Source organism: Tenrec ecaudatus, chromosome 8 (assembly GCF_050624435.1).
Source record: "Tenrec ecaudatus isolate mTenEca1 chromosome 8, mTenEca1.hap1, whole genome shotgun sequence".
NCBI classification, from domain to species: Eukaryota; Metazoa; Chordata; class Mammalia; order Afrosoricida; family Tenrecidae; genus Tenrec; species Tenrec ecaudatus.
In genome coordinates, this window is record NC_134537.1 from 150386037 (window position 1) to 150402911 (window position 16875).

General features: G+C 45.7%; 1 protein-coding gene across 3 annotated transcripts in view; it reads left to right on the forward strand.

The window, feature by feature from the left end:
• The window catches only part of HS1BP3 (HCLS1 binding protein 3), a 76157-nt gene that overhangs the window by 7689 nt on the left and 51593 nt on the right, over positions 1-16875 (forward strand). For 2 of the 3 annotated variants that reach the window (XR_012785761.1, XM_075557062.1), the window contains exon 1: positions 15655-15802. The exons of the other annotated variant lie outside the window; for it this stretch is intronic. Coding sequence is in view for 1 of the 2 variants with exons in the window: in XM_075557062.1 (XP_075413177.1) it covers positions 15771-15802 (32 nt within the window). In the remaining variant the exon portion in view is untranslated. Of the gene's footprint in view, positions 1-15654; positions 15803-16875 lie in introns of those variants that run through there. 3 annotated transcript variants of the gene reach the window in all.

Consider the following 16875-nt stretch of genomic DNA (forward strand, 5'->3'; position numbering starts at 1 on the left):
ACAAAGTGATTAAACACAAGGTAATAAGGCAGACTGGGGAAGATATACATATACACATGAAGATTATCCAGAAAGAGAAACAAAAAAGAGACAAAAACCTGCTTCCAGAGTCAACTGAGAGAGAAAGCCTTCCCTAGAGCCCAACTCATCCCCCTGCCCCCCCCATAAGAATAAAGAAATGAAAACCTCTCACTGCCTTGGAGTTTATTTGAACTCATAGTTGGCACCCTGAATTTAGTCTCCTAAAATGTTATCAAATAAATTTGTGTGTTAAAGTCGCCCACTTCTGTTTTCCAGCAGCACGGCATCAGGAAGCCAGAATCTGCTGCTGGGCGCGGGCACACTGCTCTAACAGGTGTCTGCAATGTGGAAGCCATTTGGGATTGAGTTATGGATGGAAGAGTGTTAAGGTTGTTTTTATTAGGCGCTAACGAGTCGGTTCCAACCCATGAAAATCCTATGCTCCACAGATCGAAAGACTACATGGACCCGCAGCATCCTCACCATTGTTCCTGTGCTTGAACCCACTTCCTCTTCCTCACTGCCCCTGCACGCTACCAAGCAGATTGTTCATCTCCAGGGACTGTCTCTCCTGACAACACATCCAGTGTTTCTGAGAAAAAGTCTCGCCATCCTTGTCCCTAAGGAGCACTCTGGCAGCACTTCATTCCAGACAGATGTGTTTGTCCTTTCAGCAGTTCATGATACTTTCAATTTCTTCTCCAGCACCGTAGTTCAAATACATGGATCCTTCTTTGGTCTTTTTATTCAGCGTCTCTATGAAGGGGTGGAAAATACCATGGCTTATGCCAGGCGCACCCTAGTCCTCAATGTAACATCCTGGCTTTTCGATGCTCTAAAGAGGTCTCCTGCAGCAGATTTACCTAAGGCAATACATTCTTTGATCTCTTGACTGCTGCTTCCATGAGCATTGATTGTGGATCCAACCAAGACAAAATCCTTGACAGCTTCAAACGTTTCTCCATTTGTCATGATGTTCCCTATTGGTCCCATTTGAGATTTTTGGTTTTTGTTTTAGACAGTTTTATTGGCAGATAATCCACATATCATACATTTCAATTGTTCAAGCATATCGAGAATTATACAATCGTTAACACAATCAATTTTAGAACATTTTCTCCTTTCTCTCTTTTTTTTTAACGATTAAATCACATTTCAAATGAGTTCTAGTGCTCCCTCCCTGCTGGTTTTCTTGACATTGAATTGTAATCCACAGTGAAGGCTAAAGTCCTTAATCTTCATCAGCAAGTGTCTCAAGTTCTCTTTGCTTTCAGCAAGCAGCTTTATCTGCAGACAGCAGGTTGTTAATAAGCCTTACCCCAACCCTGACGCCGCATTCTTGTTCTTATAAACCAGCTTCTCTGATGATTTGCTCAGCATGCAAATTGAATAAGTATGGTGAGAAGATACAAAACTGATGCGCACCTTTCCTGGTTGTAAACCACGCAGTATTTCTTTGTGAAGGTACCTAATAGTAAAAGTTTAGATTGCCGTGAAGCGACTGTTGGTAGACTTATGGATGGATGTCAAAGGCTATTCTGGTGAGGGTTAAGCAGGAAGTGAGTAGAGCTATAAAGAAGTTCTCTGTTGTCTTAGAGAATACAGATGGTACCAGCTACAGAATGTGCGTGTTGCGGGTGCTTCTGGTAAGATTTTAAAAGAAATTGATGAGCATGTTTTTGGCAGTAGAGGAAGGGTGATTTTTTTTGAGGGGGGTGATGCTTTTCTTAATGCAGTGACCATGAACTTCATTGTGGTCAAAAGTTTAGTGAAAATAAAATTTGCAAGTGATGAATGTGGATATCAGGTTGATGAGATTTTTATGGAATATTCAAAGGGGGTGTATGGTTCCTTCTCGCCACTTATAGTAAAATGAGAGAGGAAAGAGATGGACTTAAAGAATAATCATGCAAATTGAAAGCATAATTGAAAGCTTTGGAAAATTCCGTTATACAAACTAAGGACACATATCCCATAATGTTCATCAAGGGCACGGCAACACAATCTTCTGTTAACAAGATTTAGCCTGTCACCGGTCGACGTAACCAGTTCCCACAGCAGAAAACACGTCAAGTTAGACTTCAGGGGCAGGGGAAGAACAACAGGATAAAACACCGTCTACCTCTTGGAGTTACAAAGGCAGGGAACAGACCAAAGGAGCTCCCTTTACTGTCCTCCCAGAAAGGAAAAGGGCCAGCCACGGAACGGCTCCAGGAACAGTTGGAAGAAGCCAGAGAAGCAAAGCCTCGCTCTCTCCAGCATTTGTTGTTTTCTGTTTTTGATTTCAGCTATCGTAGGTGTAGTGCTGTGGTTCTCAACCTTCCTCATGCCACGACCCTCTAATACAGTTCCTCATGTTGTGGTGACCCCCGACCATAAATTATTTTTGTTCCTAGTTCATAACTGTAATTTTGCTACTCTTATTAATCATAATGTAAATATCTGAATGGCAGGATGTATTAGGTGACCCCTGTGAAAAGGTCATTCACCCCCCCCAAAGGGGTCGAGACCCACAGGTTGAGAACCTCTAGTGTAGGGTGATACATCATCTTGTTTTGATTTGCATCTCTTGGATAGGTAGTGATCGTGAGCACTTCCTCATGTGTTTATGAACCATTTGAATCCTGGCAAATTGTCTATTCATGTCTTTTGCTCACTCTTTAATTGCATAGATTTTTTTCTTATGAAAATGTTGGACAACTCCATAGCCTTTAGCAATTACTCCCTTGTTTTTTGTGTCATTGCTAAAGATTTCCCCCCCAATCAGTATACTCTCATTCTACTCTCTTGATGTGCATAAGTGTTTTATTTTTCTTTGGTCCCAGTCCTCTATTTCGTCTTCCCTTGTGGATGCTTCTTTTATGATATTTGGTAGTGTGTGCATGCCCTGCAATAGGGCCCTTAAGTTTCTCCCAATTTTCTCATTGACGATCCTTATAGCTCTGGGGTTTATATTCAGGTCTCTAATCCATCATGAGTTTGTTTTTGTACATGGGGCGAGGCATGGGCCCTGTTCCATTCTTCTGCATATGGAGGTCCAATTTTTCCAGCATCGTGTGTTGAAGAGGGTATCCCTTTGCCACTGGAAGTTTTTTGGTCCTCTGTTGAAAATCAGTTTCCTGTAGGTGGATGTTTTTATTTTTCGGTTTTATATTTTATTATGTTGGCTTATGCATCTGTCATTGTACCACTACCAGGCTGTTTTGACTACTGTGGTTGTGTAGTGGGTTTTTAGGTGGGGTTGTGTAAAATCTCCTACTTTGTCTTCTTTGTGAGTTCTTTGCTTATCCTGGGTCTCTTTCCTCTCCAGATGAAGTTAGAATTAGTATTTCCATGTCTTTAAAGTCTGAAGTTGGGGTTTAGATTAGAGTAGCATTGTATTTGTAGATTGCTTTAGGTTGTATCAATAGGTTCACAATATTGAGTCTTCCTATCCATGAACACGAGATATTATTCCATTTGTGTAGTTCTCTTTTGATTTCTGGTAATAATTCTCTGTAGTTTCTTTTTTTTTTCTCTGTAGTTTCTTTGTACAAGTTTTTATTTCTTTGGTTAGATTTATTCTAATGTATTTCATATTTTGTGTGACCTTTGTAAATACTATTTTTTTTCATGATGTCTTTTTTCAGAGCTTTCTTCACTGGTATATAGGCATGCAATTGATTTCTGCTTGTTAATCTTGTATCCTGCTACTTTATCGAATTCCTCAATTATTTCTAACATTGTTTTTGTGGAGCCCTGTGGTTCTCTCTCTATAGAATCATATCATCTGCAAATAGCAAGAGCTTCACATCTTCTTTGCCCCATTGTATTTCTTTGATTTCTCTTTGTTGTCTGGTGGTTCTACCTAGAATTTCTAATGTGTTGAGGAAGAGTCGTTATAGAGGGCATCATGATCTCAGAGGAAAATGTTTTCAGTTTTTGTTCATTGAGTGTGAGGTTGGCCATTGGATTTTCATAGATGTCCTCTATTGGGGAATTTCCCTTCTATTCCTATTTTGTTGAGTGTTTTTTTTAATCAGAAATGGGTGTCAGATATTATCAAATATCTTTTTGAATCTGTTGCTATGATCATGTGGTTCTTATTCCTTGTGTTGTTTATGTGATGTATACATTATTTTTTCTAATGTTGAACATCCTCATATACTTGGTGTGAATCCCACCTGGTCATGATGAATTACTCTTTTGATGTGTTGTTGGATTCTATTGGTCAATTTTTTATCTATATTCATGAGGAATAGTCATCTATAGTATTCTGTCTTTGTGGGGTCTCTCCCTGGTTTTGTTATATGGGCTATCCTCACTTCATAGAATGAGTTTGGGAGTTTGCCGTCCTTTTCTATAGTCTGGAATAGTTTGTGTAGAATTGGTGAGAGCTCTTCAGTGAATACTTGATAGAATTCTCCTAGGAAACCATGGAGTCCAGTGCTTTCTCTTGGTTGGAAGAAGAATTTTCCAAATCTTTAAGTTCTGTTTTCATTTTGTACAATTATTTTTTTAAGTTCATATCTTTCCCCTATATTTTACTATAAGTGGCAAGGAGAAAACATGCATCCCCTTTAAGATCTTCCATATAAGTCTCATCAGCCAGATGATCCACGTTCATCTCTTACAAGTTTCACTTTTCACCAAATCTTCGGACATAATTCATTCAAGTTCTTTGCCACTCCATAAAAGCATCACCCTTTCTTTATGACCCAAAGAACAATTCATCAATTTTTTTAAGACTTCAACACATGTCACATCCACATTTTTAGCAACAGAATGTTGCTGGTGCTATCTGTATTCCCTAAGACAACAGAGAACACGATAGCTCTACTTACACCCTTCTGAGCCCAGAATTGATTTTGACATCCATCATTCTGCCAACAGTCTCTTCAAGGCAATCTAGGCTTTTACTACTGTGGTTGCTGTTGGGTGTCATTATGTAAATAGCTATTCTGTGTACAGTAGAGTGAATCACTGCCTGGTCCTGTGCCATCTGCACAATTGTTCTTAGGTTTGAGTCCATCGTTTCAACCACCATGTCAATCATCTTGTTGAAGGTCTTCTTTTTTCTACTGCCCCGCTACTTTTTTTCTTATCATTTTATTGGGGGCTCATACAACTCTTATCACAATCCATACATACATCAATTATGTAAAGCACTTTTGTACATTTGTTACCCTCATCATTCTCAAAACATTTGCTCTCCACTTAAGCCCCTGGCATCAGCTCCTCATTTTCCCCCTCCCTCATGAACCCTTGATAATTTATACATTATTATTTTGTCATATCTTACACTGTCCGGTGGTTCCCTTTACCCACTTTTCTGTTGTCTGTTCCCCAGGGAAGAGGTTATATGCAGATCTTTGTAATCAGTTCCCTCTTTCCACCCCACCCTCCCTCGACCCTCCCAGTATCACCACTCTCACCACTGGTCCTAAAGGGATCATGTGTCCTGGATTCCCTGGGTTTCCAGCTCCTATCTGTACCAATGTACATCTTCTCATCTAGCTGGATTTGTAAGGTAGAATTGGGATCATGATAGTGGGGGGAGAGGAAATATTTAGGAACTAAAGGAAAGTTGTATGTTTCATCATTGCTACCCTGCACCCTGACTGGCTTGTTTCCTCCCTGTGACCTTTCTGTAAGAGGATGTCCAGTTGCCTACAGATGGGCTTTGGGTCCCCACTCATTCACAATGATATGTTTTTTTGTTCTTTGATGCCTGATAACTCATCCCTTCAATACCTCGCGATCACACAGGCTGGTGTGCTTCCTCCATGTGGGCTCCGTTGCTTCTGAGCTAGATGGCCACTTGTTTACCTTCAAGCCTTTAAGACCCCAGATGCTATATCTTTTGACAGCCGACTGCCCCCCTACTTTACCAAGCATGATGTCCTTCTTCAAGGACTGGTCTCCGTGACAACATGTTCAAAGTCTTCCGGCCTCCATCCATAGCCCAATTTCCAAACTGCTTCCGCATTTTAGTTATGTAGTTCTGCTCTAACAGGAATACCACGGGATTGACCTTAACAAACAGACATTCATTTTCTTATCTTTTAGGAGGCTAGGAGCCAGAATTTTGGGTACTTGCTCCAGAAAGGTCTCTCTGTGATCAACTCCAGAGGAAGATCCTTGTCTTATCTCTGTTTCCTGGTCACTTGGAGATCTCCACATGTCTTAGCCTGTGGCTGAACCCACTTCTCCTCTGCTCATATCTAACTATGTCTAAACAACAAAAAAAAAAAGGTGGCTGACGTTCCAGCCATCTGAGATCAAAATAGCAGCATTGGCTCAAGGAGAAAGTTCAGAAGTGCTCAGCATGAAGGAGGGATGGAAACAGAAAGCACAAGGACGAAGTGAGGTCAGTGATCGTGCATTGTGGGAAATTGAGTCAATGGTATAAAACCAAATGTGTATGAGTTGTGGAAGGTAAAACAGATTTGCCCTGTGAACCTTCCAGCCATTCCCAATAGGAAGTTGAGAAGAAAAACAAAACAAAAAGCCCTCCACACAAACTCTTCCTCATTTATACATCAACTGAGATTCTAGCCAGAGACATTAATGTGCAGATTTACCACACATATTTAAATTAATTTATTCATGATGTTTATTGTGAACTAGGTGGGGGGTTACGTTTCAGATAATCAATTTTGCATTATTCAATAGTTTACATGATTTACTGAAGCTCACAATAGCTTACTGTCCTCCTCCTTTGATTTCTAGCCTCCTGCCTGGGGGCTTACGCTCTCCCCCTCCACCCAGGTGAGCACCTGTCAACCCTCTCACCTACAGCTGTATCTTCCCTCTCACACCTTTCCTGAACCACCGCCTGCCTTGGTAACCACCACAGTCTGTTATCTTCATCTTGTTTTTTCCCTTTATGACAGTGGTGTCATACAATATGTGTCCTCTTGTGCCTGGCTAATTTCACTCAGCATATTGTCCTCCAGGTCCACCCATGCATCTCTGTTTCATCATTATTGTTCAGTGATACATAGTATCCCACGGTGCAACACATATATTTAGTGGACACAATTCAATCTTTAACATTGATCACTTCTATATCCCATTGGCAGGGATGTTGATTCATACGATTTTCTAGAAGCAATATGACAGTATCAGCATTTTAAAGACTGACATCCTTTAAATAAACCATCTTGTTTGTTACTTATTGGTCCAGCTGTGAGCATGTTGCTCTTCCTTACATTGAGTCATAATCCACGCTGCAGACTGCCATCCTAGATCTTCATCAGCAAGGGCTCCCAGTCCGCCTCACTCTCAGCAAGCACGGCTGCGTCATCTGCATATCGCAGGTTGTTAATCCTCCAATCCTGATGCTGTGTTCTTCTTCAGACAGTCCGGCTTCTCTGATGCTTTGCTTGGCACACAAATTGAGTAATTATGGCGAGAAGATACAATCCTAACACACACCTTTCCTGGTTTGAAAGCATGAAGTAGCCCCTTGTAATGTTCCCACAGTTGCCTCTTGATCCGAGCACAGGTTCCACATGAGCACAATGCAAGGTTCTGGAGTGCCCATACTTCTCAAGGCTGCCGATAGTTTGTTATGATGCACACCGTGAAATGCCTTAGCACAGTCAGTGAAACACAAGCAAACATCTTTCTGGTACTCTCTGCTTTCAGCTAAGATCCGCCTGCCATCAGCAATGAAATCCCTTGTTCCACATCCTCTTCAGGCCTGAGCCTCTGGCGGCATCCTTGTCACTGTACTGCTGCAACTACTGTTGGATGAGCTTCAGCAAAATTTACTTGCATGTGAGTGAGATCAATGATATGGCTCTATAATTTTCAGTCTGTTGGGTCACCTTCCTTTGCAATGGGTACAAATATGGATCTTTTCCAGTCCATTTTCCAACTAGTCATCTTTCAAATATCTTTGCACAGACCTTCCAGTACTTCATCGGCTTGATGAAACGTTTCGATTGCTATTCCATCAATTCCTGGAGCCTTGTTTTTGATTCATGCTGTCAGTGCAGCTTGGACTTCTTCCTTTAGTACCATTGGTTCTTGTTCATATGCTGCCTCCTGAAATGGTGAAATGTCAAATGTTCACTGGCTATTTTTCATTCAGGGACTCGGTGGATTCTTTCCATCTTATTTTGAAACTTCCTGCATCATTCAATATTTCACCCATAGAATCTCTCGATGTTGCCATTTCAGGCTTGAAAAATTTCCCTAGTTCTTTCAGTTTAATGTATGCTGAACATTTTCTGTCTTTTTGGTTTTCTCACTCCAGGTCTTTGCATATTTCATTACAATATTTTACTTTGTCTTCTTGAGTTCCCCTTTGAAATTTGCTGTCCAGCTCTTTGACTTTGTCCTTTCTTCCATTTGCCGTAGCTACTCCGTGATTAAGAGCCTGTTTCAGTGTCTTTCTGATATCCCCACTGACCTTTCCTGTCTTTTTAATGACCTTCTGCTTTCTTCGTGAATGGTGTTCATGATGTCCTCCCACAGTTCATCAGGTCTCTCCTGTTAGTGTTTAGTGGGTGTCAAATCTCTTCTTGAGATGGTCTTCAAATTCAGGTGGGATATACTCAAGGTCAAAGTTTAGCTCTTGTAGACATGTTTTAATTTTTTAGCTCCAATCCAAATTTACATGTGACCAATTCATGGTCTGTCCCACATTAAATCCTTGGCCTTGTTTTAGCTGTTGACACTGAGCTACTCTGTTGTCTTTTCCTACAGATGTAGTCAGTTTGATTTCTGTGTATTCCATCTGGAGTAGTCGACATGTGTGGTAGTTACAGAATCTGTTGTTAACTTGAGACTTAAGAGTGAAGGGGGGGAGGTTAGCCTGTCAATCAGGTCGCAACTTAATGACCTCATTTGGAGCTGTTAAGGAGATAAATAGCTCGCTGGAGGAGGGATACTCATTCACTCCCTGGGAGACATTCCTATTGACAAGTTACATGGAGCTCTGCTGATGGCAGCCAGAGCCCTGGAGCTGGAGGAGCCACATGGAGACCCACACCAGTGCTAAGATGCTTACACCGCCACTGGATCCACAAGACTTTCCACCCACTGACCTGTGATCCTCCTGCATTCAGTGTCATTGCATGTGTTCCGTGAGTGTGAAGAGGAATTTATAGATTGGTATATCAGACATATGGGCTAATATCAGACTTATGGACTTGATCTTGACTGGGCTGGGATATTTTCTCAATATTCAATTTCTCTGGTATATAAAACTCTCTCTTATTCACATGAGTGTCTCTATGAATTTGTTTCTCTAGCTACCCAGACTAACACAACGTGTATAATCACCTTTTGTGTTGTTGAAAAGAAGTTTTGGTATGAACAAGTCGTTGGTATGTCAAAATTCTCTCCTGCAATCTACTACTTTTTTTCTCTCATCATGACCATGTTTTCCAAGTACTGTTTCTTCTTTGTTTGGAACTTTTGCATCCCATTTGCTAACAATTATAAATGCATCTTGATTACATATTGATTGAATATATTAGTAAAATTCTTCTAATCGGCATCAGTAGCTTTAGTGGTTGGCATATACATTTGAATAATAGTTGTATTGATTGGATTTCCTTGTACCCAGATAGGCATTATCCTATCATAAACAATATTACAAGATAGATCTTTGTGGGATAATATTGAGTCCAGCTCTTATCTCACAATATGAATGTGTTTGAGAGGGCACAATCCGCAACTGCAAAACTTACGGATGAGAGAAACGAGGGATAGCCAAGGTTGAGGCGCAGTGGTCCCTGCGGCACTAGACACCCCAGGGCCCAGTACTCTATTCGAGGCAGGTTCAATACATTCCCTGCACATAGCCTGCAACACATGACAGGTTTACACAAAAGGACCGTTTACCGGTATTTGAGGGTACAGACAGGAGGGGAGGGCAAGGTTGGGCACATGAAGTAACTGATAAGTTTGCAGACTGCTGCTTATGCAGCGGCCAGAGAACATGAGGCCAAGTGTCCGTTTTTTCTCAGGCAGAGAGACCGGCTGGCCGGCTATGCATCATCAACTCCCCGGGATGAGAAGGGGCGGTCCTATCCCGTTTGCCTAAGGAGCGAACAACTTTTCCCCCACAGATCTGGAAATGTCCTTCCTGACTATGAATGCCATATCGTTCCTCTTGATTGTGTCATTACTGACATTGTGAAACATATGAATTTCCGATTTAAACTGGCCAATCCCAGTCCATTTAAGCTCACTGCTGCCTACAATGTCAATCCTCATGCATCTCCATATCCTTTGTAATGGTTTCCGATTTTCTTAGGTTCATGCTTCGTACGTTCTAAGTTATAATTACTAATAGACGCTGGCAGCTGCTGCTTCTCATGTTGAGGGGTGCCCCCACGGGACAATGAACGTCCCAAAGGTTTGCCCCTCACAGGCATTACCCCACGCATGTCATTGTGGTCAACCTACTTTGAGAAGGCAGCTCCTCCTCAGTCGTGCTTTGAGCATCTTCGGACCTTAGGAGCTCATCTTCTGGCCTGACCTCTGACAATGTTCTGCTTCAGTTCATGAGGTTTTCTGGGGCTGACATTGTTTGGGTGCCATCTGCAGGGTTTCCAGTTTCCATCTGCAGGGTGGCCAGTTCCTCTGAAATGGACAGTGTATACCTTCTTGGCAGTCTGTTCTTAGTCTGGAAGCTCTGCTGAAACCTACTCGCTTTGGGTGACCCTGCTGGTATTTGAAACACCAGTGACATCGAGTCCCATCTCCCAGCAGCGTGCAAGCCACCACAGACTGACAAACTGACAGACAAGTGGTGGACAGCCGCTCTGGAGATATACATAGAACATTGTTGGGAATTATGTCACATCATGGCCCCGGCTGATTACAAGGGAAGTTGGGAGCATGAGTATTTACCCTTCCAGCCTCATGGCAGTAAACAGCAAAGGGGAAGGAACACAGGAGGTTGTGAGTGGCTTTAGGAGGGCGACTCTGTGGTTCCTGCCCTACATGCCATCCCATTTAAGCTGTGTGTGATCTCATTTAATTCAGTGAGGGCTGCTATGAACTACCAAAAACCTTAATGTGCAGAGAAGCACCCAAAATTCGGATAGCAAAATTTATTTTCTGTGAATAAGTAGGCTCCAAATCAACCACTGCCCCACCCCTACCAGGCCTGCAGCAGAGAGGCAATGGGGAAAGGGATGGTGGAAGCAGGTGATAAAGCTAATTGCTATGTTAATTTATAAGGCACTGTGATCAATTTGACAATATAGAAATGAAGGGGTGGAGTGTTGTCTGTCAATCAAGTCACAGCCTGGTGGTACCTCCTGGTAAGTGTGGCCTTCTTACAAAGAGGATCCTGGGAACTTTCTCTCTCTCTCTCTCTCTCTCTCTCTCTTTCCCTTTCTCTCTCCCTTTCCCCAACTCCCTCTCTGCTTCATCTTCCTGTTGACCAGTCACTTTAAGCCACGCTGATGGCAGTCAGAGCTCTGGAGATGTGTCCACGGCCATTGGATCCACAAGACTTTGCACCCACCAGCCTGTGATCTTCCTGTATTCAGCATCATTGCATATGGCTGTATGATTCTGAAGAGGGACTTATGGGCTTGTATTGGACTTATGGAGTAGAATCAGACTTATAGACTTAATCTGGACTGAGCTGGTATATTTGCTTGATATATAATTACTTCTTGATTTAAAGCTCTATCTTACACATATATGAGTGTCCCTGGATTTGTGTCTCTAGTCAACCCGGTCTAACCTCAAAGCCCTATGGTGTGGTGGGTTACATGCTGCTAACACAGGGTCAGCAGTTTGAAATCGCCATCACGTCATAGGACCAAGATGAGGCTTTCTGCTACTGTAAAGATTGACAGCCTTAGAAACTGCTCCACACTGCCCTGTCAGGTCACTATGAATCAGAATGCACTAGGCATCAAAGCACAAGCTGGGTTTCAGCCTATTTTACAGAAGTCACTAAGAACATGTCATACATATACACCCTAACCACATCCTGAGGTTCCTGCTTCTAGAAGCTGGCTACACATCGATAATTTCCCCCCAAAGAACCCAATATCTAAGGCAAAAAACTCTCTAGTTACTTAAAGGCACAAGGTTCAAAAGGACACCTAAAGGCAAATGACCTGGGTGGGTCACCTCAGTTCTATGAACTCAGAAATTTGGATTCCTGGGGAATCAGGCCATTCCCTTGGGATAAACTGTCCCTCCTTGAGAAAGCTAGGGAACGAAATTCACTTCCAAACACACTATGGCACTGCCTGAGGAGGCTAGAGCTGTTCCCACAAAGCGCTTGCAGTGAGTGGCTAGCAAGGATTCAGTGGAGGCTGAATCTCTGGATTTAGGGCTGTCACTGCATGCTGCCGCCTTCCACAAGCCTACTGTAAGCTCCAGAATACAAGCTGTAATACAGGGGTGGGCAGCACAATGATTAGTTCACAGCGCTGCCTGCAGGGCTCCCACTCGGACTTAGGGCTTCACCAGATGACTGCCCACACAGCTCTCTTCTATCCGCTGTCTCAAGTTAGGGCTCCATCCTCTGAACCAACCACCCAATAGGCGCTGCTGGCCCTCACACTCCGGGTGGGCTTGACAATTTGCTAGAATCACTCATACAACTCATGGAGAGGCACTTTAAAAAATCATTTTATTGGGAGCTCTTACAGATATTATAAAAGTCCACAATTCAATTAGATCAAGCATAATTGTACAATTGCTGCCACCATCAGCTTCAAAACATTTTCTTCCTTCTTGTACTCTTTGATATCAGCTCCCCTTTATTCCCTCCCTCTCCTTCCCCACAGGAACCCTTATTATTATATTATATATTAGTATTTCTTGTATCTGACACTATACAATGTATCTGTTCACCTAGAATTCTGTTATTCATTCCCTTCCAGTGGGGTTATACAGTCATCATTGCTATCAGTCCCCCCACCCCTTCCTGAACCCTCAGGGAATCATTACTCCTGTTACTGTTTCTGATGGTTTGTCTATCTTGGATTTCATGCATCAAATGACCTTAATTATACAAATGAAGATACACAGGTCTAACAAGATTAATGAGGTAAAACTGAGACCATCATAGTCAGGGGAGGAAATATTAAAGAACCAGAGGATCTTTATGTGTGGCATCAGTGCTATAGTGCACTCTGGATATATCATCCCTTCCATGTGGCCCTTCTGTGAGGGACTGTCCAGTTAGCTTACAGGTGGGTTTTGCGTCTCCACTTGTCCAAGCTCCTTCACGTCAATCTGATTATTTGTTTATGAAATTCTGAAACCTATTCCCGTCGGCACCTCATGATCACACAGGCTGGTGTACTTCTTCCATGTGGGCTTTTTTTACTTCCCTGCTGGATGGCAGCTTGTTTAACTTCAAGCCTTTCAGTCGTGTGGATCCTGCATCTATGGACATATGGCGGGACTCCAGTAGCTCTCCAGGTGGCCAGCAAGCAGGAAGGTGAAGGCGGAGAAAGAGAGAGAGGAGAGAGACGCCTCCAGAGAGGTATCTATTGCGGTGATTCCTACAAGTGAGGTCATCAGGCTGCCACCTGATTGACAAACTGAACCCCCCTACCGTTTTATATATCTTCAAGTTGACATGAAATGACATCACTGCCACAGGACCTAACCAAAGCATATTATGAATGCACTATTCCTGTTTCCTTTAGGAAAATTTCCCCTTGACCCCATTGTTCTGGACCCAAAGGCAGCCAGCTAAGCTCAAGCCAGGGAGCAGAGGGGTCTCCCCTGTGGGCTCTGCCCGACCATCTGCGTGACTCTTGGATCCCCCTGTGATGCTGTTAGGCATGAGCACTAGCCAGATACAGCTATACGGAGAGTGAGCAGAAGGGCTGGAAGCGAAGGTCCCAGGGACGCTAGAGGCACCAGTCCCCAGGGGCTGGGAACTGTCCTGTGCCTCCTCAGAGGCTGTACAGGGCCCACTACGGAGCTCTAGCATAGCAGGTGCTTGCTGAATGAGTGAATGAATGAATAGCTGAACGCATGGGAAGTCAGCAGGTAGAGAAGGGAAGAGTTTCACCTTGGGACTAGCAGTAGCAGACGCAGAGCAGAGTGGCTGTTTCCTTAGTAGCTGAACGCAGAACAACACAAGCACTCACCCGGGTGTCATGTTCACCACAAGTGCCTGGCAAGGAGCTCCAGTGGCACAGTGGGTTAATTGCTTGATGGCTAATGGTAAGTTTGGCTGTTCAAACTCAGCAGCAGCTTGCTGGGAGAAAAATGAGGCTGTCTGCTCCTGTAAAGATTTGCTGCCACTGGAAACCCAAAATAGCAGCTCTCCCCTGTCCTGTAGTGTCATGGTGAGTTGGAATTGACTAAATGGCAGGGGGTTCCTGTGCTAAGTGTTTGGTGGTTACAAAGGGTTGGGGGGTGTCCTTTATCAGCGTTTTGGAGGGGGGCTGTAGGGAGTGGGGACTGGTTCTTGGTTGCAAGACAACCAACAGAAGGGCCACCTCCGCTCCCCAAAGGAGGAGAGGCAGCAGGGGGACAGGGTGGCATTGGTCAGGGTGGGAGGAGGAGGAGGGCAGGGCAGTTATTCTGGGGAGAGGATCTGCATTTCCAGTGGGTGGGAGAGCGTTTTAGTGAATGCTGTGAGAGGGGATGCTGGCGACTGGGAACCATGCACCCACTAAGGAGTTCAGAGGCTTTTGCTAGGGAAGCCCTGTTTGCCTCTCTTCAGAAACCCACCATCAGGCCTCTGGACCCAGATTCCAGCCCTGCGCTTACTTGCCTGCTGGAGTATGGATCACTTCACTACGGTCCCCTTACATCTCTAGGGAATCCCTCACTACCCCCCCCCAAAAAAATTAAGAACCTAATCGCTGTGGTGCCAGTTCTGACTCATAGCCACGCGCCAGGGCGGAGTAGCACTGCCCCTTGGGCTTCCCAGGCTGAAACTCTTGAATGGAGTGTTAGGTTTCATTCATCTTTCTTCCGCAGAGTGGCTGGTGGGTTTCGCCTGCAGATCTTGTGGTGCGGACCCCCTCCGCCACCAAGACACAGATGGTTAATATGCTCGCTGCTCACCTCGAGGTTGGCGGTTCAAGGGCGCCCAGAGGCACGTCGGAAGAAAGGCCTGCTGATCTACTTCCCCAAAAATGAAAACTACACAAACCCAGTCACCGAACCGCTATGGCGCGCAGTTCTATTCTTGCACTGACGGATGGGCTCGCCCAGAGTGGGAATCAGCTATAGGAACCAAATCTCCCCGGGAGGGCGGGGCTCTCACCCCGCGGCCCTGGGGGCCAGGAGCCCGGGCTGCAGTGTTTCCCCCAAACTCCCCGCAAGGCAGGAAGATCGGGGTCGGCCTAGCGGAGCCACCTGTAAGAGTGACATAAGCTTTGTCATTACACACAGGCCAACAGACACAAACTGGAACTAATGGTCACTGGGAAGGAAACCGTCGCCCTCCCCTTTTCTTCTGCGCCAAGGGACCGACCGACGGGCCTGCGGGATCGGACAAACGGCCTTAGCCGTGCTGTGCGCGAGGCGGGAGGATGCAGCTCAGCTGGGTCGGAGCCATCCTAAGTGCGCGCCCCGGGGCCCAGACGCGCCCTGCCTTCCGAGGGAGGAAGGGGCCGGGATCCTCGGCGGCCTCCGGAAGCAGCCCTCCGAGCGGCCACTAGAGGACGCGCCAGGACAGCGGGGAGGAGGCGCGGGCGCTCGGAGGCCCGGGCGCGGCGGGGCGGGCCGTGCGCGCGGGGCGGGGGCGGCGCCGGCACCGCCCGGTCCCGTGACCGCACGGCCCGCTCGCAGCCGCCGCCATCATGCAGTCCCCGGCGGTGCTCGTCACCTCCAGGTGAGCCAGGCCCCCACGCCCGGGCACGGGGCCTGGGCGGCGCCGAGCCCCGACCGCGATGCGCTCCGGGCGCAGGAGGAGGCGGAGGCAGCGGTCCCCGGGTCTGTCTGCGCCTCGGGCTGGGATCTCCCCAGCGCGCTCTGCTGGCCTGGGCCTCTGCACTGCCCTGTAGGAGAGTTGGGGTGGCATCGAGTGTCCCCTTTCACCGACGAGGAAACCGAGGCCCGGTAGAGAGCAAAGAACGCGCTGTAATGGGAAGCCTTGGGGGTGGCTGGCTGCGGCACTCTCCTCCCTTCCCCTGGGGACGTAGGCTGGTTTCTTTTGGCCCGAGCGTCTTCTCTGATTGTGGGCGTGTGTCAGAGCCAGTGCGTGACGCTGGAGCTGCGTGGACACCGACCGTGGGGGTGATCAATGCTCGAGGGGCAGTGAGTTCAGGTGGGGCCGGTGGGGGGTGCCAGGCTCTCACCCAGGCACCTGGAAGCCCGTGAGGAAGGCCTTGTGAGTGAACTTACCTGGTGGTGCCGGGGAGGGAGGAGGCGGCAGTTCCTGGAGGAGAGCACTCAGAGCAGGGCAAGTTATAGCCAAAGCGCAGAGTTGTGTTGGGTGGAAGATTCGCTGTCCACCGGCCTCGATCCAGTCATGGAAGACTCAGCAAGATGAATCCTGGGGAGTCTGGCATGGCCATGACTTTTCATTCTGAATAATTGCAAACTGACTCACTTAAACACTTGTACGAACCCCACCCATGTCCTCCCTGCACCAAAGCATGTGCGAAGATGCCAGTTTATTACATAAATAAATGTTGACTCAACTAATGTGATCAGGGCTTCCCTCTTACTTCAGGCCGAGGAAAACATGTTTCTTTAAGTCAGCTGATGCCAGGACCTGTTTCCCTCCTCTGGATGCTGTAACGAGGTTACAACTCACTGCCCTGAGTCAATACCAGCGCATAGCGACCTGCCTCTGCGAGTTTGCCAGGCTGTAACTCTCAGTCTTGTAAGGAAATAGAAAGCCCAGTCTTTCTCAAGAGGAGCTGCTGGGGGTTTCTAACTGTGACCCGCCAGCCCAACCAT